This window comes from Chaetodon trifascialis, chromosome 3, assembly GCF_039877785.1.
Source record: "Chaetodon trifascialis isolate fChaTrf1 chromosome 3, fChaTrf1.hap1, whole genome shotgun sequence".
Lineage (NCBI taxonomy): Eukaryota > Metazoa > Chordata > Actinopteri > Chaetodontiformes > Chaetodontidae > Chaetodon > Chaetodon trifascialis.
Window position 1 is genome coordinate 17,993,403 of NC_092058.1, and position 26,695 is coordinate 18,020,097.

General features: G+C 39.6%; 2 protein-coding genes across 3 annotated transcripts; both read left to right on the forward strand.

Annotated features, from left to right (window-relative positions):
* The first annotated feature begins 541 nt into the window (after positions 1-541).
* Positions 542-2,020, forward strand: gpr25 (G protein-coupled receptor 25). The gene has a single exon (XM_070959530.1). The coding sequence runs from the start codon at positions 599-601 to the stop codon at positions 1,715-1,717; it is 1,119 nt and encodes a 372-aa protein (XP_070815631.1). The 5' UTR covers positions 542-598; the 3' UTR covers positions 1,718-2,020.
* A 5,644-nt stretch (positions 2,021-7,664) lies between these two features.
* inavab (innate immunity activator b) lies at positions 7,665-26,678 on the forward strand. 2 transcript variants are annotated; one of them, XM_070992498.1, is made up of 10 exons: positions 7,665-7,930; positions 15,641-15,755; positions 19,375-19,508; positions 21,176-21,298; positions 21,415-21,646; positions 21,825-21,878; positions 22,072-22,378; positions 23,178-23,333; positions 23,518-24,223; positions 24,905-26,678. In XM_070992498.1, the coding sequence occupies exons 2-10, from the start codon at positions 15,701-15,703 to the stop codon at positions 24,995-24,997; spliced, it is 1,860 nt and encodes a 619-aa protein (XP_070848599.1). In that variant the 5' UTR covers positions 7,665-7,930; positions 15,641-15,700; the 3' UTR covers positions 24,998-26,678. The 2 variants fall into 2 exon arrangements, with proteins under 2 accessions (XP_070848599.1, XP_070848607.1); XM_070992506.1 differs by having other exon boundaries at positions 7,831-7,930; positions 23,181-23,333.
* Positions 26,679-26,695: the final 17 nt, after the last annotated feature.

Consider the following 26,695-nt stretch of genomic DNA (forward strand, 5'->3'; position numbering starts at 1 on the left):
AAATATAATCAGCAAATAAATTATGATGTATCATTTATTATTGTGGATGAAAATATGTCTCACTTTTACCCGCAATATTAAAATAATGTACTTATTAATGCATCAAGAATTAGTATCAAGAATTATAGCATAGTATAATTATAGCATATTATTCTACACAACTACTTTGAGCATATTTTGTTGTCATATACTTTTACTTAAGTATAATAAGACAGAGCTTTTACTTACAACGTAACAGAATACTTCTATACTGCTGCTACTTTTACTTTAAGTTTATGATTTAGTTTAAAAGATTGCATTGGCTCCCTGTTATACAGCCTGCTGTGCACATGTTGCCATAATGTGCTGTAATATCACAACTTGGTGTCATGTCTCATCAAATCATGATGTCTGTCAGACTGACTTAAATCAGATGTGAGAGGATACTGAGAGGAAGTTTTCACAGACAGTCAAAGGAAGGCAGTGCTGCGTGGTGAGAGGAAGAGAGCTGAAATAGCATCTGTATTTTTCTCTGTGGTTTTCACATGTAATATCAAGCAGTTAACCACTCTGACGAACCAGCAGCTGCACGGCAGAGCCTAGTGTGTGATCTCTCAGAATGGACGCCTACGCTGGTGACCATTCTTACTATGACAATTACAGCGAGAACTATTCTGATGGCGAATTATTTACTTTTGACATAGAATGTCCCAGCTCCCATCTTCATGGCTCCAACATCTTCCTGCCCATCCTGTATTACATCATCTTCTTCACAGGCTTTTTTGGCAACCTCTTTGTCATCTCAGTCGTGGGCAGAAATGGCAAGAGAGGTGGGCGTCTGGTGGACACATTTGTTGTCAACCTGGCCCTGGCCGACCTCGTCTTCGTCCTCACACTACCACTGTGGGCCACCTCTGCCAGCCAGGACGGCTACTGGGATTTTGGGCGAGCTGGGGACCTGCTGTGCAAGCTGAGCAGCTACATCATTGCTGTGAACCGCTTCTCCAACATCTTCTTCCTCACGTGCATGAGTGTTGATCGCTACCTGGCTGTGGTGAAGCTGATGGATTCCAGGTACCTCAGGAGCAGTCGGTGCATACGTGCCACTTGTGCTGCAGTGTGGTTGAACTCCCTGGTGCTTGGCATCCCATCCCTGGTGTACAGAAGAGTGGAGCCGTCCGGTGATAGACTGTCCTGCGTGGAAGATAACAACTCGTCTTTTTTTCTTAGCCTGAGCCTGATCATGGCCTTACTCACCTTTGTTTTTCCTGTGTTCATCATCATGCTCTGCTATGGCACCATTATCCTGCACCTCAACAAGCACTGTGTCGCTGCTGCAAATCCTCGAACCGAAGCCCGACGCAGACACTCCCTCAAGATGGTCTTCTCTATCATAGTGGCCTTTGTGGTCTCCTGGCTGCCCTTCAACATTTTCAAAGTCATCGTAATTGGCTCACAGCTCCTGAATGTTGATTTGAGCTGTGAAGCTCAGTCATGGCAAAGAAACGGCCTCCTCATCTCGTGTTGCCTGGCCTTCCTCAACAGTTGCGTGAATCCAGCCATTTATTTTTTCCTGGACCACCACTTCAGACGACGGGCAGAGATCCTGTACAAGACCTGCATGGGAAAGCCAAAGTCACTGCAGAGCCACAACTCTTCAGCCTCATTCACCAACGTCGGCACTTCAGAGAGCTTTGGAGCAACTGGTGGGAGAACTCAGGTTCAGATGTTTGAGTAGGAGAAGAAGACACAACTCTTTAACTTTGAAGGTAGTAAAATTATTGTTCTGCTATCTTTTAAGATCTATGGGACAACTTGTCAGGTCTTGTGCATATTTCTCTCGAGAGATGTTTAAATATGAAGTAAAACCAGATAGATGGCAAGAAATCATGGCAAGCTGTGTAGCCTGATGTTTTCTTTTGTCATATATTTGCTTTATTCTAATTTTCTGCAAGTATTAAACCTGCTCTTTATACTCATCATAGTATACCATATAGTACATTGTTGATATATGAGCATTCACTCAGTTTTTGTTCGTATGAAAATCCTCCTCATTTTACTGCATTGTAAAGTGCAGTTGCATTAATTTACAGGTTTACGCATTATTTTAAAATTTGTGGCATCACTGATAAGTTGCATTTTTTAAAAATTTGTTTAATATACTGAAAGCAATAACGGATGAATAATGTTACAAAATGTCATGAAATGTATGTATTGTTGCATTTTGAAAATAAAATGTTGTGTATTTGTAACATAAAACTGGTGTCTTATATGTTCTGTTAAATTTGTGATTCCACTAAAATGAATGAAACCTGTTTTTCATGATGATGAGATACCTTAGAGAATAAAAAAAAAAACAAGTCTGCTCGACCGACCTTTCAAATCAAATCAAATCAAACTTTATTTATATAGCACTTTTCATACATAATAAAATGTAACACAAAGTGCTTCACAGGATTTAAAAACAATAGAAATCAAAATAAAGCAACAATAAAAACCCATCCCTCCCACCCTCCGTATGTACAAGCACCCACCCTCAACTACATGCATACAGACACGCACACATGCGCACATACACGCACATACATACACACACACACACACACACACACACACACACACATTCTTACTGCAGACGATGGCAGGGGTAACGAGACATGGCACGGCACTAATGACTGAGGAAAAGGCCACCTTTCGGGTCGTCCACACCGAGAGACATCAGGGACTGTGAGCACATGGGGCACCCGCACACATGTCACATGTCACCACACTGTGTATTGAACTGATTTAATTGTATTATAATATACAATAGATGTCACACCCCCAAAGGTTTATAACAAGCTTTTCAGTAAGTCAAATCCAGAAATTAAGGACTGAATTAGATAAAGCAAGTTTCTAGTGAGCTTTTCTGGAACAGAAAGAGCGTTTACCTGCACTCACAGCATAAAGCCGTGCGATGCAGATGCAAAACCACATTTGGCTCCCTAGTAGACAGCGCTGCATCACCAAATCATTTGCAGCCAAGACAATCATGTTTTTACTAAAAGACTCAATTATAGCCGAGTCTTGACATTAACAAAAACATTCTGGTAATTTTAGTCAAGTTTAGGACCAGGGTTAATACAGTAATTGTGAGTTTATGTGATAATGCAATAATGAACCAAAATAATATCAGCCCTGGGTATTCCGGAGATATTTTATTCTTTAAAATATGAGCAGAATAAGATAATACAGTAACAAGGTTACAGCTATCAGATGGCACATTTTAATGCAACCTATGAATGCGATTGGATATCACAGTAAAATTTTTTGCACTTAATTGTGTCTACCTACTGATGTGTTGATTAAACTGAATACATGCTGCTTTATAAAAGTAGCACTTGAAAGTCAAATGTAACAATGACTAAATATTTTGCAAGTTTCATATCATTTTGAAAGCTGTACTTCCCGATGAATGCACTGTGTCTTGTCAGGTTTGATCTCGCCTTTTAAATACACCACTGACTGTTTCACTTTCTGCACTTTGTGGGTGCTTTGACTGACATTGTTTATCATCTTCGGGGCATTGCACACAGGGTCGAGTAAATAAAAGAAAACATCATACAGAACCTTTCTCAAAACTGCACGCTAGGTGTGAAATATGATGTAATTTATGATTTCAATTTGTCACATGTGAGCTTTGCAAAAGAAAACAAGAATGCAAAGAGGAACGTGAGAACAAGAGTCACACTTGTTAAAGACACTAGACTGCCACCCAGAATCAACCAGCAACAGGAAACAACAGCTAATAGAGTGGAAGAGGAAAGACATTTTCACATATTGTCAGACTGTCCTTCAAAACTTGAAAAGGGGCCCACCCAGATGAGGTTTACTTAAAAAAAAAAAAACACACATTCAACAAAAGCTCCCAGGCCTCAACTTACAGCAAGACAAACAACTGGCAGCTCAAAACTGACAGGAGGACTACATGCAAAACATTTGTAGAACTTCTTTACTGTCTGATAAGCAGTCACTCACACATTACTGCTAAATGCGACGTCTGAGAAATCAAAGGTATTCACATGAGTGTTATGGGGGAAGTAAGCTATTTGAAAGTTCAAATGTTCATGTGTGCCCACTTGTTTTTCAGTCCCATGCTGTGTGTGTCATTTATCAAGTGGGTTCAGGGAACCAGGTCAGGTGCCAGGCTGTATGTGTAGGAATTTCCCCTCTCCTGCTCGAAAAAAGCAGTTTCAGAGAGCAGCTTTTCTCACAACGCTGTTTCGACACTATCTCAAATCACCCCTCAGGTCATGCAGATGATGAATATTATGTTGCTGTCACACTGACTGGCAACATGTTTTTTTTTTTTTTAATGAATGCATGAACAGTAGACATAGTAGACAAATGAGTGGTATTTTAAGTTGATCTCTATTTGCAGTGGTTCATATCATTTTTTGAGGCTTTACATTTTGATGTTATTTTTTCCATTTTTAAAAAATTGAGGGAGGCAGACATCAAAAAAAGAGAATGGAAAGCTGCACACCCATGACTGTGATGCATTTATTTCAGCTTGTTAAGATCGGCATTTCAGAAAACAGCCCTCTTCAGGAGGAGTATACACTGATTTTCACAAATAAATAAATGCACCAGAGGTATGAGTGTGTGGGTTTCCGTTCTTGGTTCTTAAATCTTACCAAATCATTAACATTTTAAGTTTAACGAATCTGTTTCTACTGTTATTTTAGATTCATGAGAGAATTGTGCTTTTTTTGTCTTTATAATAATTTCACGGGAAGCATGGCATGTAGTGTGCAACTAACTCACTGTGTGCGTTTCTTATTGTAAAGTTGACCACACTAATGGATTTCACTTTAACCTGAGAACAGAGCAGTTCTCATGGCTCACATTCACACACACACACACACACACACACACACACACACACACACACACACACCAGTGGCAGGGGAAATGTGGCCAGACTGCTCTGAGGTTTGGTAAACACGACACCAGCTGCTCATTTTTTGCAAACTGCCTTAATTTAATATTTTATGAAGATGAAATGCGATAATGCTGATATATGTAGATTCATTTTCGCTGTGTTTTGTTTTTCATTGATTTATGCAGCAGTTTGAATCTGTGAGTTCAGCAATGTCGTTATGATAGTGATGTTTAATGTCAAGTGGATTGAAACAAGTACTTGAAAGAAATTGTTAACTCAGTTGGTTGCAAATGTTGAAAGTGCATGTGCTTTACACAGCCAGTTTAACACTGACAGGCTTTATGTTGCCTCAGCTTTATCAGGGCCTCACCGGGTGTTTTATTCAATATGATGACTTTTCAATAAAAGAAATGCAAATCCAAACCAAATTATTTTAAAATATGTATTTGACACGTTTTGTTCATTTTTTTTGTTTGTTTGTTTTTCTTTGCAGAAATATAATCTGAATTTCTGAATTAATAGCAAAACGCAATGGCTATGGCAGAAATGTCACTTGTTAAGGATAAAAACCTGTCAGTGGATTGAATGACTCAAGGGTTATTCTGCCAGTCTGGTACACGCAAAGTGAAAGGTGTGACCTTGGCACACAAACTTTTCCAGTGGGTGAGCTGTCAGTCAGTTTCTGTTACTGTTTAATGCTGAGACTATAAACCGTTCATGTTCTCACACAGCTATTGCAGCTCTCTCTTCTATGGTTGTCAACTTCTCATTACAAAACTCTGATTTTCAGAGCTTAATCAGTGAACATGAACTGACCTTAAACTACAAAAAATTAGTATTCCAGCTCTTAAATCAAATAATTACATCTCTGTGAAATGATAAATGATCCAATGATATTTAGATAATAAACATATAAACCTATAGGTTCAGCTGGAGGTGGGTATATTGATGTTATATTGACACACTGACAGAGAATTTGTCTGTCTCCAGTTTTGCCGCTGCAGGCTGACACTTGGATGGGTATGACCATAGCTAATGGTGACCAACGTCCCACAGATATTGTGTGGCTAACATTATTCAGCCAGTTTAACAGCTTAATGACTATTGTGAACGTGTTTCCCTTAATATCTACCATGTTCATATTATTATTTTTTCATCACTTACCTGATGTTTAGATTACATAATTTTCCATGTTTTAAAATCCAACTCCAGTCTACATGAGTTATGCTTGATCTGTACAAAGGCAGCTGCCTGAGAAAAGTTCATGCTGAAGGTTTGAAAGTCATGTATTTAAAATAGATATTTCATTTCTGTCTGTCCTATGAGTTAACTTGACATCTGGCACCATTGATGACATTTTGACAACAACTAACTGCCTGGGAAAGAAAACACAGATGTGGTTTAATGCTTTCTGACAATACACAAGAAAAAAGGAAGGAAGTGATGACACAAAAAAAACCTCTTTACTTTAGATGAAGACTTGATCTTCTGTTTTCAGTTAAACAACGATCAAACGATTTAAAATGAGATGTATATGCAGAAGTCCAACTGCCACATTGTGGGAAAACATTGTGCAATTTTAATTTGAACAGTTTCACGTTTCACATGTCATTAAGTTTATCGTAATTTCAATATCAAGTCAGGGCCATCAATGTGTTTTATTTTTGAAAAAAACAAAACAAAACAAAACACTCAAATTAATTGCTTTAATGAGTTTTTTCCATCAGAATTCCTCATGTGTTATCAACACAGTTCACGTCATTAATCATGATTAGCTGTGTAGAATTTAGGCTGAGCATATGAAAAACTGATTTAACACTAAAATTTATGTCTTGACAAATCAGAACAAATGGTTTGGTTGTGAATGTAAATATTTTGCACATTATAAACACACACACTACAGAGTAAAGTTAGTAGAAAAAAAAGAAAGAAGAAAAAAACACGCATGATCAGTTTCACCCTTTTAGCTGCATCTTTCATTAGATTTGTCTTGAAATGATTTCGTGGCAAACTGAATCAAAGCAGGTCTCAAATGGACATTTATGTGTTGATCCCCGGCCGACTGTGTTTCTGTGGGGGGTCACGTGGTTTACAGGATTAAAAAATCTACGACTGCACTGCCTCCGCCTAGTGGCTGAAAAAAAAGAGTACAATGCCAATTTTGGTCTTCTTCAATACACGCTATCCTCCTTGCTTAGAGAAAAGATAACTTTAGCCACGTCAGATAAATGATTAAGTTCCTTTGACGTCAAAATCCACCGAACAACCACCCAACGTTGTTTTCTGCCCGTAAACCGCCCACACAGCAGCGGAGAAGTGGATGACCCATGCGGCGTTCACAGGCCCCTCTTAAACTCGTGATTTCTAGCATCAAAACATTAAATATATCTTGAAGCCCTTGTAAGTTCTACTAAAAGACAATAATGGCAAAGTCGCCCTTAGAGGGACTGTTTTACATGGTGGCTGTTTTTTTATTTTAGCAATCCAGTGACATATGGGCAGAATTTGCAACAGCAAAACAACAGAGTAGAGAAGTACTACAATGACATGTGCTGTGAAAAGATGCCTTAATAAGTTCATTAAATATTCATATTGTCTTCTATTGACCACTTTCAGCAAGGCGTAATTCACTTTTATAACTTAACATGATATGCATGCTTGATACATTGCGTGTCGGAAACGCGGTTGCCATGGCAAATCCTTGATGTTGGTTGCTCGATAATGTTTTCGATAGCACGTGAAGTTAGCATAGCATTGCGTTAGTCTGCTGGACTCTCGAGGTAGCGTCGCCGACAGAAGTTACGTTTGAGGAGTAAAATACGAATTTTAATGTTTGTGCTCTAATTCATCCTCTCGTTAAGACCACGTAGACGTAACTCGAGGTCTTAGTTTTGTTTTCTTTAGCTCTTTTGTCAGTCTAAGTAGAAATAAACTTCCAGCTGAAATCTGGGAGACTGCGAGCCGATGGAGAGCAGATTGTATGGATACAGATGAGGCACGCTGCTAGCTAGCTAACAAGCTACTAAGGTAAGAGCAAAAAGCAGTGGCATTACACTATTTGTTTATCTTGCTCTCTATACAGTGGGTTGTTTATTTATGCTAGTGAACGCCGTTTCTTATAAATACGTATTTGGGAGCGTATAGTTAAAGGTTTGGTGGAAAGCTCACAGATAAAGCGAGTTTCTAAACTTTGAGAAACTCTTTAAAGCCGAGGCCCAGCAGCAGCTTTTTGAGGCTGACTGGGCGAGCGGGTGGATGGCATGGATCAATAAATACATCAAGATGTCCTTTTCTTAAACCCCAGAGAGATGTTTTAACGTTACCTGACACGTACAAGTGGTTTCAAGTACCATTTGTCTTCATTATGTAACTCTTTTATTTCTAAAGTTGTAGTAGTCAGATGTGCTTTACAGGTGTTGATTTGTAATGTTTTTATTGTGCGGTTGCATCCATGATATGTTTCCTCAGTAGTTTTAACTTTAACGTAGAGGCAAACCACTGAAACTGAAGTTTTTAACTTATTACTTCTTAATTCACAGAACTCTGACTTTATTCTTCATTTTTGATTCTTTCTTTATGCAATAAGCCTGGGCTTCATGGAGAGTCCCTCACTTTTTTGTGGATATGTTTATTCTGTGTAAAGAGAACTAACTTTTAAAGGCCTACCATAAACTGGAAAAAGATGTGTGACTGCACTGACAGCAGAGAAGTCAAAACCTTTCAACATCCTCTTTCAGCAGAAATGCACCACACTTTCAAGAAGATGTATGTGAGAGGAACAATGAATCTAAAGTTACAGGATATTTCAAAGTCAAAGTCAAAGTGTTTTATTGTCATATGCACAGCAAGAAATAAGTTTCCTAGTACAATGAAATTCTTACTTTGCCGTCCACGAGAATGCCAAGATAAAAAGATATATAAAAAGCAACAATATCAAACAAAGAGCAATTTAAAGAATCAAAGATAAACAAATAAACAAATCCGAGATAAATGAACAGAATTGCAACAGTTATAAACAGAAATTGCAAATGACTATATACATAATTGCAATGACTATACACGTAGTGCAAAGTGTTGTTATGTGCAAACTGGTAGGTGTAAACAGTAGCATGTGCATATTGGTAAAAGTTAACATTAAACAGTAAGTGTGCAAACGTAGCAGCAAACAGTAGGCAGTAAAAAGTCCAAAATGGTAGAACTAAACTGTAAAAACAGTAAAGTACACAGTGAAGAGTAAAGTGTGAGGTACAGTGCAGTTATGAATGCAGCTGAATGAATGAGGTAGTCCACGATTAGACTCCAGTTAACTGTTGAGGAGTCTGATGGCTGCAGGAAAGAAGGAGTTCTTTAATCTGGACGTCCTGCATTTCACACTTCTGTACCTCCGGTCTTAGGGTAGAAGTAAAATCTCTACAATGGTTAGAGCAATTAACAATTATTTTCCAGTTGAATCGTTATAACTTAATTGAACTGGTGCAGCTCTAATCTCTACGGATGTTTTCTTCGGTGCGTTAGTCCCATTGGTTAACTTGTGATTTCTGTCCATTGAAACATTTCGGCCATCTACACATTCCTGAGCACTGAGCAGGGGCAAGAGGACAGAAGTGGCTTAACCCCTGACACCTCAATGACCTGCCAGTGGGACAGTCATTACAAACTCATGCTGTGCGTCCAAAGTTTGCTCAAACCCATTTGGCTTCATTTTAGATAGTAGTGCAGCACGTATTCTTTCCAGAGATACCAAATGTGTCTGGTTAATGCAGAAAACATGTGGAAAATGTCTGTGTAATATAATGGTATGAAAGGATTATGAATTGATTCTGGTGCAGCCAAACTATATACAATATACATTATAGCTTTAATAAGGTGCCTAAAAAAGTGATGCAGAATGTGTGTGTGCACTTTAGACGTTTTGTGCTCTTAGACGGTCTGGAACAATCAGATTTTTCCTATTGTAAAGCTACTTGCGAGGGGGTATGAACTTCTCTCTGTGTAATGGTGTTGATGTGTTTAAGCTTGTTCACTCTCAGCCACAGTCAAGGGCTTGGTCGCAGTTTAGAATAGATCTTGATTTGCATGGCGGTGCACAAACATCTAATTCAGTCATCCACATCAAACACGCCACTTCTGAACGCTTGCTCATTTGAGATACATGTAGTTTTTTTTTTGTTTTTCCCCCCACATCTTTATTATAGTCAATTAGTGCCTCTAGGCAACATGAAGCTTAAAGCTGGCTGGCTGCTGACTTTCTTTGTTTGCCTTTTAAAGCTTTAGGATTTGTAATACATTAGTGTAACTTTATAGCACTTTTTTATGACACCACCTTGATTTAGGCATCATTACAGTGGAATGATCTATTAGCACCTGGTGAAAATATCAAGCTGCAAAATATTGAGGGATAATGTTTGATTCCCCTGGCAGCTGATGGCCCTACACACTGGCAGCAGGAGTCTAGCTGCACACTTATAAAAGGACTCAAGAATATGTAAAGAATTTGTTTTGCCAGCTGCTGACTGTGTGTTGACTACACAGAGCCCTCTCTCTGTCTCTCAGGGTACTCTGGTTTATATAAACTACCCATGACATACACCAACTGGCTACTTAAACACTGGATGGGTGTCTCTGTTGTAAATCAGTGCAGGGGGAAGTTGTTTAGTTACTCTTCACATCAAGTACAATGCACTTAACTGCACACTTGTAGTTACATTATTGAAAGAGAAACATTGATAAAACTGATTTCCCTCCAGCTTTGAAGTGTGTGAGCTTTTTCTCAGTTCCCTCTTAGAAACAATACTGTTGCCATTAGTGTTTGTGTGACCTGTAGTTTCCCATGAACATCAGAGATTAATCATTTTTAATATCTGATTTTAGGATATCAAGCTGCTTAATATGCAGCCTGTTTACACAAGACACACATGCTGCTCTTTTATTCTATTAACCTTTCAGGAGCTGGTAGCTGATAGGTGATATCCCTCCTTTAAGCCTTGCCTTACACCTACATTCAGTTACCAGTTTATTAAGTACACTGAGCTAAAACTAATGCGGTCTAATGCAGCAGTCTGGTAATAAATGCATCCTCCATGAAGGCTCTAATGATTGTTTTTTGGTGTTGATTCAAGTGTATGATCATTTTGGAGGCTGCAGTTTGTGGTGTTGTTGAACTGAACTGAATCACATTATACGGATAGATGTTTCTGTTTTTTTAGCCTGTCCTGTCTTGTGTTAGATCACATTAGTTAAAGCTACTTAATCAACTTGCAACTGAGTGTATTTTGTTCCTCAACGCTCGGTTGAAAAATGTTCGTTTCACCACTTTTTGCCAGACGAACAGTCAAATGGTGATACCATTTACAAAGATATCTTTGGCATTTATTGGCTGACATATATGCTGGTACTGATGGGTCTGTTCGCCTGGCTGATTTATTAGCTGATCTTTAAAGTAGATTGGTGGTATTTTGCTGTAGGATACCAGTGCCCATAATATTGGCCAGCTAAAGTATTGACTATAACTCACTGTCAAACAAATAAATACAATATAATGCAAGAAATCAGATAAAATATTTGACTGCTTTGTCAGGGCTGAGCATGAAGGCATGTGTGAAATGTGCCTGGTGGCGCTCACACTGTGAAATCTACATGTCGAAGTTACTGAACCAAATATCTGCTGCTTTCTCGGTGCCGTGTCATTTGAGATCTGATTCTTGAGTGTCTGGGAATTGCGGGACCTTTTTCCAGAGGGTCTGAGCACCAACATTCCTGGAAAGCCAAAATGAATATTGAGATTCAGAATGAATGTGAGACATGCAGTTACAGAGCAGGTGCTGCCTCTGGGTCTCTGTAAATCATGCGGACTATCCCACCACCATGTGTTTCACCCTTTTTAGTGGTGGCAAAAATGACAGGCCAGAAAGAGTCTTGGCATTGGTCGTCTGTGAGTAGAAGGGATAAGTGGTGGAGTTCAGGTCTATTTTCTAGTTAATTATTCTACCTATGTGCTCAGAGACTATGGGTGGAAAATAGCAGTTTGCTAAAACCTGGCGCATTACATCTCTCCTTGTTTTATGTAAAGTTAAGGTTTTTGTGCTTTGTCCCTGTTCAAATAAAGATGCCTAAATTTGTAAGTTTCTAATTGGTTATCCATTTTACTGACACTTTGAACATCCAGGAGATGGCAGCAGAAATGCATTACCAGATATTTGATCATTGCACTGTCTCGCCAACAGGTTATTGTTGTAGTTGTAAGAAAACAGAGGATGTCAGCAGTGTGAGAGGGTCATCAGCAGTCAGTTACCAAGCCATAGATTCTGCTTTAACCATTAATGAAAGCATAAGCTTTGGCTTTATATATTACGCTTGAAAGTAGGATAACTAGCAGTTGTTCCACAAACCTGGAACCAGAAATTCCTAAAAGTTATTGGTTTCTAACACCATGTGGATAAACTGACTGGGGCTGCAACCAATTAATATTTTTATTGTTGATTAATCTGTTGAATAATTTGTCAGTTAATCATTTGGGAAGAGACATGCCAATCACAAGCTCTAAAACAGACTTTATAGCTTAAGTGTCTTGCTCATATGTTTCTCAGTCTGTGTCACACTGTGACTGTTTTTTATAGTAATGGTGCTTTTGTAATAAGACACGTTTCGCAGGTAGCCACCACCCATCCTTTAGCAAACTGATAAGAAGATAAAATGAAGCGTAATTTCTCAGTGTGTGTGTTACTGACATAGTTTCAGACAGACGGGAGCACTGAGTTATATGATACTGACTCCAGTGTTCAGCCCTCTCTTTATGTGGCCACTCCTCTGCAACAAGCAGCGCTTTCTTAGTGGGCGAGTGCCTCATTCCTGTCCAGACTCTACTCACTTCAGGTTTTGAGCATTTCCATTCAAGTCGGGAATTCTGAGGGAAGGTTTTCACTCTTTGGAGTTTGACACTTTTCCTCAGGGTCTCATAAAGTAAGTAGATTTTTCAAGTGTTGTCCATTTGGCAGTGTTTCATTCACTGTAGGCATTTTTTGAATTCATCTAGTGTGTTGAGTGAGTTTGGATATATGCAGAATGACTGTCATGTGTTCAAAGTATTTTTTAATTAATATTTCATGCTGAGACGTTCGTGCCTTTACACAGACTATGTTAGTGGTACTAACATTGACACAAAATAATGGGGAACAAATGCTTTCGACTGGTGTTGTGTAGTTTAGAGCAGTTTTCTTATCACCTTCAGAGTGGGAACAACGCCTTCCCTTTTTTTTCTTATATTTATTTAAGTGTTTGTGTTTGTGAATGTAGTATTCTATCAAATATGGAAAATTGTTGTAAAGTGTTTAACAGATAAAATACGTCAAACCAAACAATTGATCAGAAAAATGTTACACGCTGCTCAGTACAGTTCATGTTGTTATATTGTGATGCCGAGATACCGCGTATCAGTGCATCAAACTACTTGAGTAGTTTCAGTTGCCTCCCTTTTACATCGCGGTCCCATCCCTGTGCCACGAAGGGATGAGAGTCTGCTGGTTTTTCAGGGGATTTCAGTTTGTGTTGAACTGGTGAGCAGGGAAGTGAAAACTAAAAACACTCCAAGACATATGAAAACTCCAGCTTTTAAAGTACCGTGTGTCTTTGTGTGTGTTGTTGGATAAAATTACTGACTCGATGTGTTACGTGCTGTATTAGATCATCATATTTTTTTGGTGTTAGTTGAGTAATCAGTGAGTTGATCCACATGCCTGTAATGAACAGAACACTGACAGCCAACTATATTGACGACTGAATAATCATTTAAGTAATTTCCCTCGCAGAAAATGGCAAACATATGTTGATTCCAGCTTTTCCCTGTTTTGTATTATTGTAAATAAAACTTAATTTAGGCTGTTGGTCAGATAAATGAAGGTATTTGAAGTCGTCATCTTGGGCTGTAGGAACATGTGATGGATACTTTTCAATATTTTCAGACATTTTATTGACGATTAGTCAGTTGAAGGTGGGGTTGAGTCATTGGAGGAAGATTGTTGACGTTACCATCTCTCCTTCTTCACAATGTGATCACAGGTTAGTGTGTCAGATTTACTGTCCCTCTCACACCCCTGTCTCCCCTCCTCTTCCAATGAGCACGAGCATGAACGCCACCTGTTGCTGATTGGCTGGAATAGTGTGTGGCTCAACCCGAGCCACTTTGTTGGTTTCCCACTTACAGAACCAGGGCTGTATACAAAAACTGGATTTCTTTTTCAGTGCACATACAGAACAGACAGCGGGCGGACTGTGAGGAGATATTACTAAATTTCAAGTTCACTGAATATTGGCTGTCTTTCTCCAGAATGGCTCACCCCACCTTCAATCGAAAACATGAATGAATGAATGAACAGTTAGTAGCTGCCATAGTGGACTTACTTTCACATCTTTTTGTTTTTGCTGTCATCAAATTGATCACCAATGTTGAACTCAAACTGCTGCTTGTAGTTTTATGGTGTGTAGACACACAGTTGAAAATCCTGAGCCTGGATTGTGTTCACCCACTGACCAGCATGCAAATTACTGCATGCAAAAATTAATGTGATGAAGCATTTTTGTAGTAATTAAAAGTTTTTTCTCCAAAGAACCAGAGGATGCCAAGGGTGGTAGATCATGGAGTTATTTCTGCAAAACCTAGCATACATTTATTTACGTTTGTTTGTTATGTTTTTCGAAGTATTCAGTTTGAATTCAGCAGTGTAGCGTGATGTTATTTAAGTGTGCTGTACATAAGCAGTTTCACGTTAATTTTGCAAACACAGCAGCCAGTTATCTGTGAGTGTGAAGTGTGAAGGCCGCTGTCAGTCATATGAGCTGCGTGGATGATGTGTCATGTTCTGGTCATGTTCAGGATGATAAGGACATACATTTTATGAGTCCCTGTATTCCTGAACGTCACCATATGGCTAAACCAACCTATGCTAGAAACAAGTCTTGTATGTCGCAGCTCATGTCTTCACCTCATCATAGTTGCTGCAGAAAACAAACAGTGACTGCTGGGAAGCTTCCTGCTGCTTGCTGAGGCGCACCTCCCATTTGTGTTGGTATGCAGTCACCACCACATTCCTTTATTCTCTTAGTTAATGATCTAACCAGCAAGTTTCACAGTTTTATCTTACACCAGCTGAATGTATGGCTGCTGTGTCCTGAGCTTCTTATCAGAAGGAGTGAGATAATGCCGATCACATGACATCAGCGACTACCAAACAGGCAGTCACAGGAAACACCCTAGACTTGCCAACGTGTGTGTACTCATGCTTTGGGAGACTATGACTACACCTGACTGTAGGGTCAAGAGGACAAGTCACACCTGAATCACTCAAGCTAGAGGTCACAAGATTGAGTAATGGGCAGTCTTTGTGTTAATGCTGTTGGCCTTTACGTCTGATTTTGCATTTCGACTCCTTCTCTGTGGCTTTTGTTTGAAGGTCAGTGACTAGTTGCTTGTAATCCCTTTTATATTAAGGTGTTTTTTTGAATTGCCAGTATAGCTCATGTGAAATGTTAGATATTATTCACTCATTGATATTTTGTGGAACTTTTCTTGATGGAATTCACCTTTTGTGTTTGCCATTTTATCACAACAGCTGTTCAGAAATGTGTACATATTTGACACAACGTCACAAATGATCCCTGACTTTTGTGGGATTGAGGTTGATGGGACCTTAGAAAAAGCTCGAAAATTGTAATGGATGCTAAAACTGAAGTGATACCTTACAGGAAATGGTGAGCAGCAGCATTATCCACTGAAGAACAGCAACAGGAAGTCGATCTACTGGCATGGAGGGCAACGGCGAGATCAGTGACACTGACAGTGGCATCATCCTTCATTCAGGTAAAACATTTACTGTATCACTTATGGCATTTTGGAAATACAGTATGTAGTAGCACAACTGACGACATCTGCACTTTCATGCAAAATTCTTCAGCCACTGCAGTCTCTCCATGCTGTGTTCACTAATGCCACTGCAACATTATTACATTTAATGGTCAGGGCTACGTTTAAAAATGTTGCTCCATTCATTTTGTCTCGTTGTATAACAGCTTGCAGGAGTGTTCACAGTTCACTATAGCAAGGTTTGGTGTTTGGCTGCATTTCATTTTTAATCTTAGAAATCTGCATCAGTGGCAGCATCAGGAGACCTTCATAGAAAACAAACTGGACTGGAGATTGTCCTTGGCTGATCACCCAAATAAGTCAGAGGGACAGAGAACAGCATTATTGAAGTGCTTATTTATATAAGGACTTAGTGGGGGTTGCCTCATTTCAGAGTTTGAGCATTGGCTTGTTTAAGTGTCCTTTGACTGTTCAGACTTGAAATCAATACTGATAAGTTTGTGTGAGACTTCCACCCTTGATTTGAATGACACATCGATTTAAAAAAAAAAAAGAAAGTGCTAACCTTTTTTAGCTTGTAGACTCTTGCTGGAGTCCCAAATCAATGCTGAAGCTAAGTACACAGCTTAGTCCAACCCTTCGTAATCTTATCTCACCACCTGGCTTTAGATGTCTTCAAACTGACGACCTGAAAGTCCCAATGAACTTTAGTCAAAACATACATTGTTGTTTGTGCCCAAAGAAAATGAACATAGTCCCAACATGGGACATGAAGTTTGACACTTGTCTAACATGCCAATAGCAACTGTTAATAATTTAATGACTACTATAGGCTCAGTACCGTGTTCATAACATAGATCTTCTTCTGGCGAGGGCTGCAACTAATGATTATTTTCATTATTGATAAATCTGCCCTTTTTTGTGAATAATCAAATAATCATTGAGTCTATAACATGTAAAAGTAATTGTGAAAAATACCTTTCACAGTTTCTTAGAGCCCAAAGTGACGTCTTTAAATTGCTTCATTTTTCCAGCTGACAGTCCAAAACCCAAAGACTCTTCATTTACTAGCATAAATCACATTAGCAGCAAATGCTTCACATATTTGCTTGAAAAAAGGATTATTTCATCCTTTTCATCCCAAGCCACTGCAGAGCTTGATGACAATGTACTAGGTTATAGTTGATTAATCAACTAATTGCTGCAGCTCTACTCCTTTCACAGTGTTCCTCATTTTGTTGCTGGACCAGTATTGAATCAGTCACGCCTGTGCTTGATCCAATATGTAGCAAAATGATGTCGTTTCAGAGAATAACGCGCTCATAGCAGATTACATGGAGTTAACAGCTACTTCTGTAATTCTCAGCAGAGATCTCAATCATGTGTCAATTAAATTAATTACATACTTAAATCAACTCTCCACTTCACCACGAGCCAAACGTAATTTGTTTTAGGTAATTATTCCAGCTAGTTGGAAATAAGTGCAAGTTATCTATTTAATTACAGAAAGCAAGTTTTCACGTGAAAACTCAGGCAGAGACTGAAATGCACATGGTCCACTGGGATTTCCTGCAGATTAGTCGCTGTATCCTGCAATTCAGATGATCCAGATTAGAAGTGCTAAAAGTACTGTAAGGAGAAGAAAAGAACAGTGCTCCACAGATTTTGCATTATACTCTTATAGACTTACGATGGATAGTTTAAAAAAAAAGATTGAAATTAGTTAATCAGAACAGAGCATCTTCTTCCATGAGATGCCTTTAGACAGTCAAATCGGAGATTGAGGTGTGTTATGCTAGTAGCGCCTAATGTAGCCACGAGCCTCAAGCAGAGAGAGGAGCGAGCTACAGGTGGTGTGGTAAGCTCACTCCTGTCTAACTCCACACCTCCACATTTTCTTCAATTTTAAACTTCTTTGTCTTAGTCTTCAACCCCAACAGGCGCTGTGTGCGTTCACACAGCTCCCTGTGGAGTGACAAAAGGCTTTATACTCCTTTTTCACATATGCTCTTGTACTCCCCAAGACACATAAACAGAATTAGATGTGGACAAATGGTGGAATTCTGTCTGGATTTTATTCAGGAAATCAATTGTGCCCTTTTCACGGTTTAACATGTTTTGTGAATATTAGAGCTGAAACATTCATAATCAATGAGCCATTTGTCATTTGATCAAACAAAACAAGCAGTTTGTATGTGTCGACCCGTGATGAGCATTTCTTATCCTTTTCTGGCATTTTATTGATCAAATGAATCATCGATGTAGGAGATGCAACACGGTAAACATGTTGCTCAGTATTTTCTAAGTCACTCTGTTTTTTGGGGTCGCGACAGTAAAGGGCAGTCTCAAAACGTGGTAACCTAAATTACTCCCTCATATGGTAACAGTACCATAGAATTAACAGCAATCATTGGTCGTCTTGTTTTTGCTCCACCCGGCAGTGTCTGCTGATTAGTTCTGGCCTTCCTGACATTCCTTGCACTTTAATTGAGCCATGTGACGTCCCCTGTGCACAAAGAAAAGTGTCGATCTATAAAGAATAGAGGGATTGTCACTCTAGGAAGAGGAATTCCTTGGCCTATTGTGGTGCTGTCACACTTCTTTCCTGTCGCACCTTCGACATTTGTAAATACCTGCAGGGACTCTGTTAATAATCTCTGAAGGTATGTGGCGCTTAACGCATGTTGCCTGAAGCCACTCCCTCAGTCCTGAGACTAATCTTAATGTCATTAGTCACGAAGGCTGCAGAAGACACACACATTGTTTATAGTTACAAGGATCCTGCCACTCGTTCTGCATGCCACCAGTCAAAACAACGATAAAAACAAAAGGTATGTTCTGTTGAATGTAACCATTGTGTTGTCCGTAGTGGCCTGGAGAGTTCACCTGAAGCAGTATAATGAAAGTGCACTTTCTAATTAAAGGGTCGGGGTCGGCATAGGATGAGCTGGCCACAATGCTTACGAGGCAGCAGAAAACAAAGTAAAAAAGGAATTGTAAGGAAATGGAGCAGGGGTTGGCAAAGTAAAGATCATAATCAACATGAACGACCCGGAAAACTAGGGCTTTTTTTTTTTTTACTCCTACAAGTTATTTAATGCTCAAGTAAGACATGGCCAAAAAGACTGATACGTGACTAAATGCAATTCTAGCAATTCTAAATGCAATTAGATTAGATTAGATCTTTACCATGATAAAGTGCTCACATGGATGTTGGTCTTCTGCATGTTTGGTTAGCTGAGTGCCAGTTGATACCAAAACACCTTTCAGTATAACAGTGCAAAAGTCTCCAAAAGGACCACATAGTTGAGTCAACATCTCTATGACAAATGTCAACAAAATATGAGGCACTCACATTTTTCTATTTTCCATTCATAAACGAAATGATATTGAAGGTAATTATTAATTGAAGTCCCAGTTTAACGGTTACTTGTGATTATCCCTTTGGAATGAAAAGCACTGCTGTTTTAAGTTTTGGCCTTACTTTGTCATTTCTAACTTTAATTTCCACTTACTTCTGGTCTTGTGTTGAGCACTCAATAACAAATGTGTAACAGTCACATTTCAGTCACATCTCACTTGACCGCATATGCTTCTTTCCTGTTGCATTGCGCAGGCTCTGACAGCCCAACAACACATACGAAGGATGTGACCACACACACACGGGCCATGAAGCTCAAACACCAGGCTCTCCAAGAACGACTGGAGTTCTGCATACTGGAGCTGAAGAAACTCTGCATCCGAGAAGCTGTAAGTCACAGTAACCTGCAAATCAACAGGCCAGTCAGCTTAAAAACTGATGAGGCTGCATAAAAAAATTGCATTGAAAATATGGCCCAGAACAAATGGGTCATGAGTCACGATAATCTAAGATCATTAAAATCTTAATATAGGTGTTAGTAGACCTAGACAAAGTAAAACAAAAAGGAGACACTTGTTACGTAATTAGGCAAGCTGTAACAAAATGTACTCGCAATATATGATTCAGCACCTGTTATAAAAGATGAAATAGGTGGAGTAGTTAAGTGCAGGATGTTTGATGACGCACTTCACTGCGGGTTAGCAGAGTAATCTGTCAGAAGGGACGTTTCTGAGATGTGTTTGGCCTTTTTTCTTTTTCTTTTTTTTTGGAGCCAGCAGATTAATGCCAGATTGCAGGCTAATCAGAGTTTTTTAAATGCCCTGTTGTCCACAAAACAACATAAGACTGGGGTTTTCAATTCAGATCTAATTTGAGTGGTTCGAAAACACTGACTTGGTTTACATGGATGTAACCAACAAACATGCATTTTCATTACTGGCTGAATTAGCTTGGCCTTATTGTCACAGTGGTTGACTCCAGTCAGAAGCTCCACTGAGAAGAAACAAAGGTCTTTTAATCTACCCTCCTGCCCTTTGTGACATTACTATTTTGTCTCTTACCACTGAGCTGAATGCAAACGTCATCCCTCTCCTTTCAGACACAGTGCAGTGAAATGAGACCACACAATGTGGCTGCAATGAGACTTTTTTTAATGTATCACAGCTTTTGAAGAGGTATCGTAGTGGTTCATTTGGCCAAAGCAATTTCAGTGTTCCCATGACAGCCTGGATTTGAATCCCGCTGAGAGAGACTTCTGTCACGTCACCCTTTCATTTTCAATCTTTTCTGCTGCTTTCTTGCTCTTCTTTCCTTTTCCCCTGTAAATGACCAAGTAACGTCTAAAAGTTGCCACACGAAGTAATTTCGAAACTGGACACATATTCCCGTAGGAGTATCTCTGCCGTGCATCAGTGCTTCAGGGTAAAATCCCAGGACTGATCATTCTTTCCTGTTGACAATCGGGCTGGGCACTCCTGTTGGGACACGCTTAGGTGAGCTAATGGCAGGCATGATGCCTCTCCTTCCCTCTGTGACAAAAGAACAACTAATCTTATTGGCTGTACATAAGGTTTAGTCTGTCTGCAAAGGTGGCTGGCTAGGAGTGACTCAAAGTAACAGTGTTTTATGACTGTTCTCCTAACGAAGGCAGTCACAATGAGTTGTGTTGCTCTGGGTTTGGTTTGGACATGGACACTCGATACAGTGTGAATGTGAGACCCAAAGAATGTGTTGTGAAAGGAAATCTCTGCAAACGCAAAATTGTGCAACAGATTCCTTGAACGTATATGCCTCAACATGTAAGGACAGCAGAATAAGATACTCGTACATCATTTCAAAACTGCCACGGACATGGGTGAATAAACCCTGTGAAGAGATGTGTGTGTCTTTATTTGAACAACTAAAGCAAAAGGATTTATTAGCGTTTAAAAGGATGTCTTTATCTCAATGAAGTATTTACCAAACCAGGATCTGTCCTCAGAAAAATAAACTTTTAGCCATGTTTAAGTGTTGCTTTGTGGACAGTTGGATTAATGTTATTTTTTGTGCTGTTTAGGAGTTGACAGGACGGCTCTCAGATGATTACCCTCTGCTGCCAGGAGAGGAGCCCCCGCAGATTCGTAGACGTATTGGAGCTGCGTTTAAACTGGACGAACAAAGCATCCCTCGAGGAGCAGAGGTATAAGCAACATTTAGAGGCTGCAAAACTGAATGATATCGTTTTTAAACAATTCATAAACCTCAAGGACATCCAGTGTTTCAAAAGTCATGCTGTTGTCATCCTGCCTTTTACAGGAGTCCCAACTGAGTTTAGTGGATGCTGAGTTAGCACTTCAGATGAAGATATTCGAGGCGGCGCGCAAACTCTGTGAGGAAGATCACACGAGTAAGGCTGTGAAAAAGAGCCGCTTACAGCAGTGCAAGAGAGAGGAGAAGAAGCTCAAACAGCTACAAGAGACTGCGTTTCAGCTGCGCCTGGAGCACGGTCGATCATCACCACTCCCTGCTTTTAATATTACACAACAAGGTAAGAAACGTTCGGCCAAACTACAGGAAAGTTTGATGTCAAGTTTCTTCGTAATTGTCAGGGAATGCATTCATTCTTACTTCATAATTTAATGATTCTTTATTGGTTTTCCACAGGCTTGTAGAAATACATCATGTGAGACTTAACATATATCAAAATGTTTTGCCTGATTTTTCAGATCTGGGTACATCTGATGACAGCTCTCTGTCTGATTCTGTAGTGCAAGATGAAGGTAAGACCCAGTTTCTACCAGTGGAATAGCTGTTCATGTGTTTCCAGTCTAGTGCTGATGAGAGTGAGAGTGGACAGTATAAAATCAGAGCAATATTTACCATAAAACAATGTGAGCGGGAAGTTTCAATGGTTCTCTTAAAAGAATCTATGGAGGAAGTGTTTATCAACTCAACTTTCTTTTTTTTCTCTAGAAGTGACAAGCCAGTCATCACAACTGTCCTCAGGGCTTCCCTATCCAGGAGAGACCGACCCTCCCCAGCCTCCCCCTGTGTCTTCACAGTCCGTCGTAGACGGCTCCTACATGTCTCCAACTGTGACTCCACAGCCCCTGTCATTGACACCAAACCAGTCTCCCCATCCAAGCCTCAACCCCACGCTGAGTTTAACCTCAAGCCCCGTGTATGACCTTCCTCCCATCCAGAACTCGCCGTGGACAGAGTCCAGTCTCGACCAACCCTACCAGAAGAGCAAGAAGTCACGCTCCTCAAGCAAAACGAGGTAGCAAAGACCATCCATCATGGCTCCTTTCCTGTTCATCAGGTTTTTAGTTTTGAAAAAGTGGGATTGAGTGGCTACTTGTGGCGTTAATAAGCTTGTGAGTGAATGGTCCTTTGAAAAGGATGAAAAAACAAACTGATGGAAGTGAATAATTAAAGCTTCACATCTGCCTTAAACTAAACATTATTCACAGTTTCAAAACTGTAATTGTACATCAAGGCAATGTTGACATTGCAAGGACTAATTGGTCTACTCAGGCTGCTTTGTATTTCTTTGTTGTTGTTGTTGTTGTTGTTGTTGTTGTTGTTAGTTGAAAGTGAAGACAACGTGGAAATTTCTTTTCAATAATGCTGGACAAAATAACTCATGCTGCCAAATTGTTTCCAGTGCAAACCCCTGTTCTTTCCCTGCAGTACAAAGATGATGTCAGTGATGAATGTGCAACACTGCCATCTGCTTTTGCACTGGTGCCACAACAGTCATTGAGAGGAGCCAACACTGAACTATAGTATAGATCCTGCTGATTTATAATGACACATCATCATAATTCAGGCTGTCAAATAATCCAGAGTAAATAAGAAGAAGAAGAAGAATTATTTTTTTAAAAAAAGATGTGACAAAGTGGATTTTTCTTTGCGAGTGTAATAGATTCATGATGTGGTCATTTACATACAAAAACCTCTGTGGATGTCTGTCATGATGCACAAAGTCTGGATGTTTAAGAATTTCAGATCATTTTAATTCATGAAAACACAAACTGAAAAACAAATTTCTTCTGCTGCCATTTCTGTGTGTTTAGCAGTCCATCCAAAAGTGAACTGTTGCCACCGCTGGAGGCTTCCTTAGCACAGTCTGCTCTGCCAATGCAACTTTCCCATCTGAAGCTGAGCCGTTCCCAGTCAAACAGCGTGCCCTCCACACCAGAGATGCGTGTGCACAGACAGCTGTCCCTCAGGTACCCACACCTTAAATGCTGCTATAGTACTGTATGTCAGCAGCACTCTTATGTTGAGGCTGTTGAAGATAATCACATACTTTTCACATATATTTGTTTCTTTTAAATCAAAGACTGTGAGATGTACATATTTTAAAGGTTGTAATGTTATAATGTAACAACATGTCTTGTGTGTTTTGCACAGGTTATCCAACCCTGAATCTCCATTTGAAAAGGACCGTGGTCGCACCAGAGGTCCAAGGAGGCGACTGACAGAATACGCGATAACATTACCAGAAACTCTTCCCCCTGGCATGAACTATGGAAACCCTGCTAGCTCTGAGGATAGCAACTCTGAACACTCGTTTACATCTTACAACAGCTCACCGTGTCAGGAGTTGCCCTGTGATTTGCCCAAACAATATCAGTCTGCATTCCCGCACTCTGGCCCAGTTGGCAGCTATGGACCTCCAGCCTTCCCACGCACTGGTTTTTACCATAATCCCAGGCACCAGTCCAGCCCCAGTTTTCACAAAGCCTATTATAATGAAGAAATGGTCTACCCACCTGATCTGGACTTGGCACGGAGCTATTACGCCCAGCAGGCTCCCTCTCCTTCCAACAGATATGAGTATTGGTATAAAGACTCCGTTGTGCCCCAGCAGAGAGCACAGAGGCATTTACCTCCTGATATCAGACTCTCCTCCTCCCCAGCTCAGTGGGACCATTCACATTTCCAGTCCAGTGGTCTATCACAACAAGTCGTGAATGAACAGCTCAAGTCATGGCACCGGCGCAGTCAGCTCAAAGCCCCCAGGTCCCGCTCTCTTGACAGACAGGGAGCAGTCAGAGTTAAAAACATGTCAGCGCGGGAGCCAACCTGCTACCAAAATCAGAAGTACTACCAACAGGTAAGCAGACAAATATATGTCTAACAATCAACAGTTTATCAGTCCAAATTACTACAATAAGTGGTATTAAGTAATTACTGACTTACTTAATTAGTAGTTAAAGGCAGAAAAAAATATTTTCGCTTATCTACTGATGACAATATGTGGTCATGTGTTTGTCATTTTCTCAATGTACCTGCTCAAAGTGACTTTGCACTGAATGGAATAACACATGGAAATCACAGCTTGTGACATGCTAAAGCTGCTGGAAAAGAAAAGGAACTCAGGATCACTTAATATTTTGGAAAGTTGTGTGTTTGACCAAAAGTCTGCTCTTTTCCTGCTATTTTGTTTGTTGAAGAATTCAAGATATTGTACAAGAGGTTGTAGAAGAGTTTTCTCAGAAGAGTTTATTCAGACCCGTACACACATCGGCCCAATTTCATTCTGTTTTCAAATGCATGCACATCTGTTGAAGTCCAACAGCAGAAATGTTTTGTTTTTTACAATAATGGCAAACTGCTGCATGTACAAGTGAAACCAGAGAGTTGTGTAGGTTATAGTTAGTCTTAAAGCAGTGTGAATGACAAACTCTGCATGCTACAGAAGACTGTTTGTACAAATTAAACCCCAGATACAAGACCTCACATCTTAATCATGGTTCTAAAAGAATTGTTGCTTTGTCCTATTGCTAACTTTCAGGTTATCCAAAGAAGGGCTCCTCAACAAGCTGCAGATGGCACTCGAGGGCACTGGGTTGTAGATGATGGTTCTCACTTCGTAAGTCAAGTGTAAGCCAAGACCACCTGGACTTGGACTGCAAACTGAACTTGTTAACTCAATTTCCAATAGCCAAAGTGGAGCAGTCATAAAATCAAGTCGGATGAACTGTTTATTGACAGGTCACGTCATCCTGCTTACCTGCCTGCCTGTACTTTGGCATGCAGAGGGAGGATGAAAAAACTGGAACATCTTACACAATATAATGCAGTTTAGTTCAATAATAACACAAACTACAGCCTCCAAAGTCACTGTAAAGTTGAAGCAAACACCTCCCTGACAGTACTTGTTGTTTTTGTCCACTCTCTGTATAATGTTTTGTACTAACAGTTACAAATGAAGCATTGAGCTGAAAGCTTGTTAAATGTTAGAAACTGAAAGGGGATAAACACTCTTTTTTTACCGAGCACTGTTTTAACCTGTGACTGTGTCCAAAGCTGCCATGAACGTGCTGCCAGCTTAAAACTGGCTACGCAATATCTCAAAAAATAGACATTACCATCACCACAGAGTTTCTGTGTCATTAAAAAAAGGGTTTTTTGATATGAGGAGCCATTATAAATGAAACGGTAATTGGCAGCAAAGTAGTAGCACCTAGCAGCAGCTCTAAGACAGAAATGTCCACCAAAATTGCACATTTTGTGTTACATGATGAGAAATATTTTTAAAATCCTGTCCTCATGTAACAAACAGTTACAGTTAATCTCAGATGAATAAAGCTGTCAGGTACACTGCTCCAGGTACTTCATCTTACGACATAGTGTTGCATCAGATGTGGCTGTCTGAAGCCAAGACACACTGTTAAGTAATGCAAATTTATGTAGTTTACTTTTTGCAGTTTGATAGTTGGAAAGTTAAGTACTCCTTTTCTCCTAACTGTATGAAGGAGATCAGTTCATTGTACAATAATGTAATTGAGCAACAGATTCTTTTTAAAGCCACATTTTGTGTATAATATTTCCTTGATTGAGTCAACTTTTAATGAACTTGAGCTGCTTAGATTACATATTTGTTTTATACTTACATGTGTGGCTGTGCCAGCGAACTTGAATTACTAACAGACTTAATCAAGTAGATGAAACGAGATATATTAACTTTGCAAATAAAGACAACAGCAGAGTCTTGATGCTTGGCAGCTATTGACTTGTCAAATTGAAATGTAAATGTCCTGAGCTTTAACAGAATCTTTATCAGTGTCTGTGTTGGTGCAGCCTTTTTGTCAGAACTCACACATTTTCAGTTCTTGAGGTGAACTGTAACATGTAGTTCACACGCAAGTTTCCAACAAGCTTTTGATGGTTTGAGAATGAGAGAAAATTACTGCAAATTCCACTACAGCTACACACTGACTGATCTCTCACGGTGATCTATTTATGTGTTAATTTATTGTGATTTGCACCATTGGACTCATGAAAAGTCAGACTTGAAATAAAACAAGACATGGACCTGAGTTTGCATAATCCAGCAGCAGTAAAGACAGTGTCTAGTCATGTGTGTGCATATATAAATATACATACACACATATATATATATGAAAAACACAATCACGTTACCTTGTGTGCCTCTTTTTTTACTGTCTTTTTTTATTTATCAGTTAAGGTAGTTTAAGTGGACCTAATAATAATGTGTTACATTGCTGTTAAAGAAATCTGTGAAAATGTTTTCCCTGTGGAAGAAAATAAAGAGTAATGTTTGCATCCTGTTGTTTCATTT

What these genes read in the sequence shown, in the direction of transcription:
- inavab (XM_070992498.1), top strand. Translation starts at nt 15,701, where the DNA reads ATGGAGGGCAACGGCGAGATCAGTGACACTGACAGTGGCATCATCCTT. An exon ending in GCATCCCTCGAGGAGCAGAG is followed by an intron (nt 21,299 to 21,414) that starts GTATAAGCAACA and finishes TGCCTTTTACAG; the next exon opens with GAGTCCCAACTGAGTTTAGT. An exon ending in TTTTAATATTACACAACAAG is followed by an intron (nt 21,647 to 21,824) that starts GTAAGAAACGTT and finishes CTGATTTTTCAG; the next exon opens with ATCTGGGTACATCTGATGAC.
- gpr25 (XM_070959530.1), top strand. Translation starts at nt 599, where the DNA reads ATGGACGCCTACGCTGGTGACCATTCTTACTATGACAATTACAGCGAG.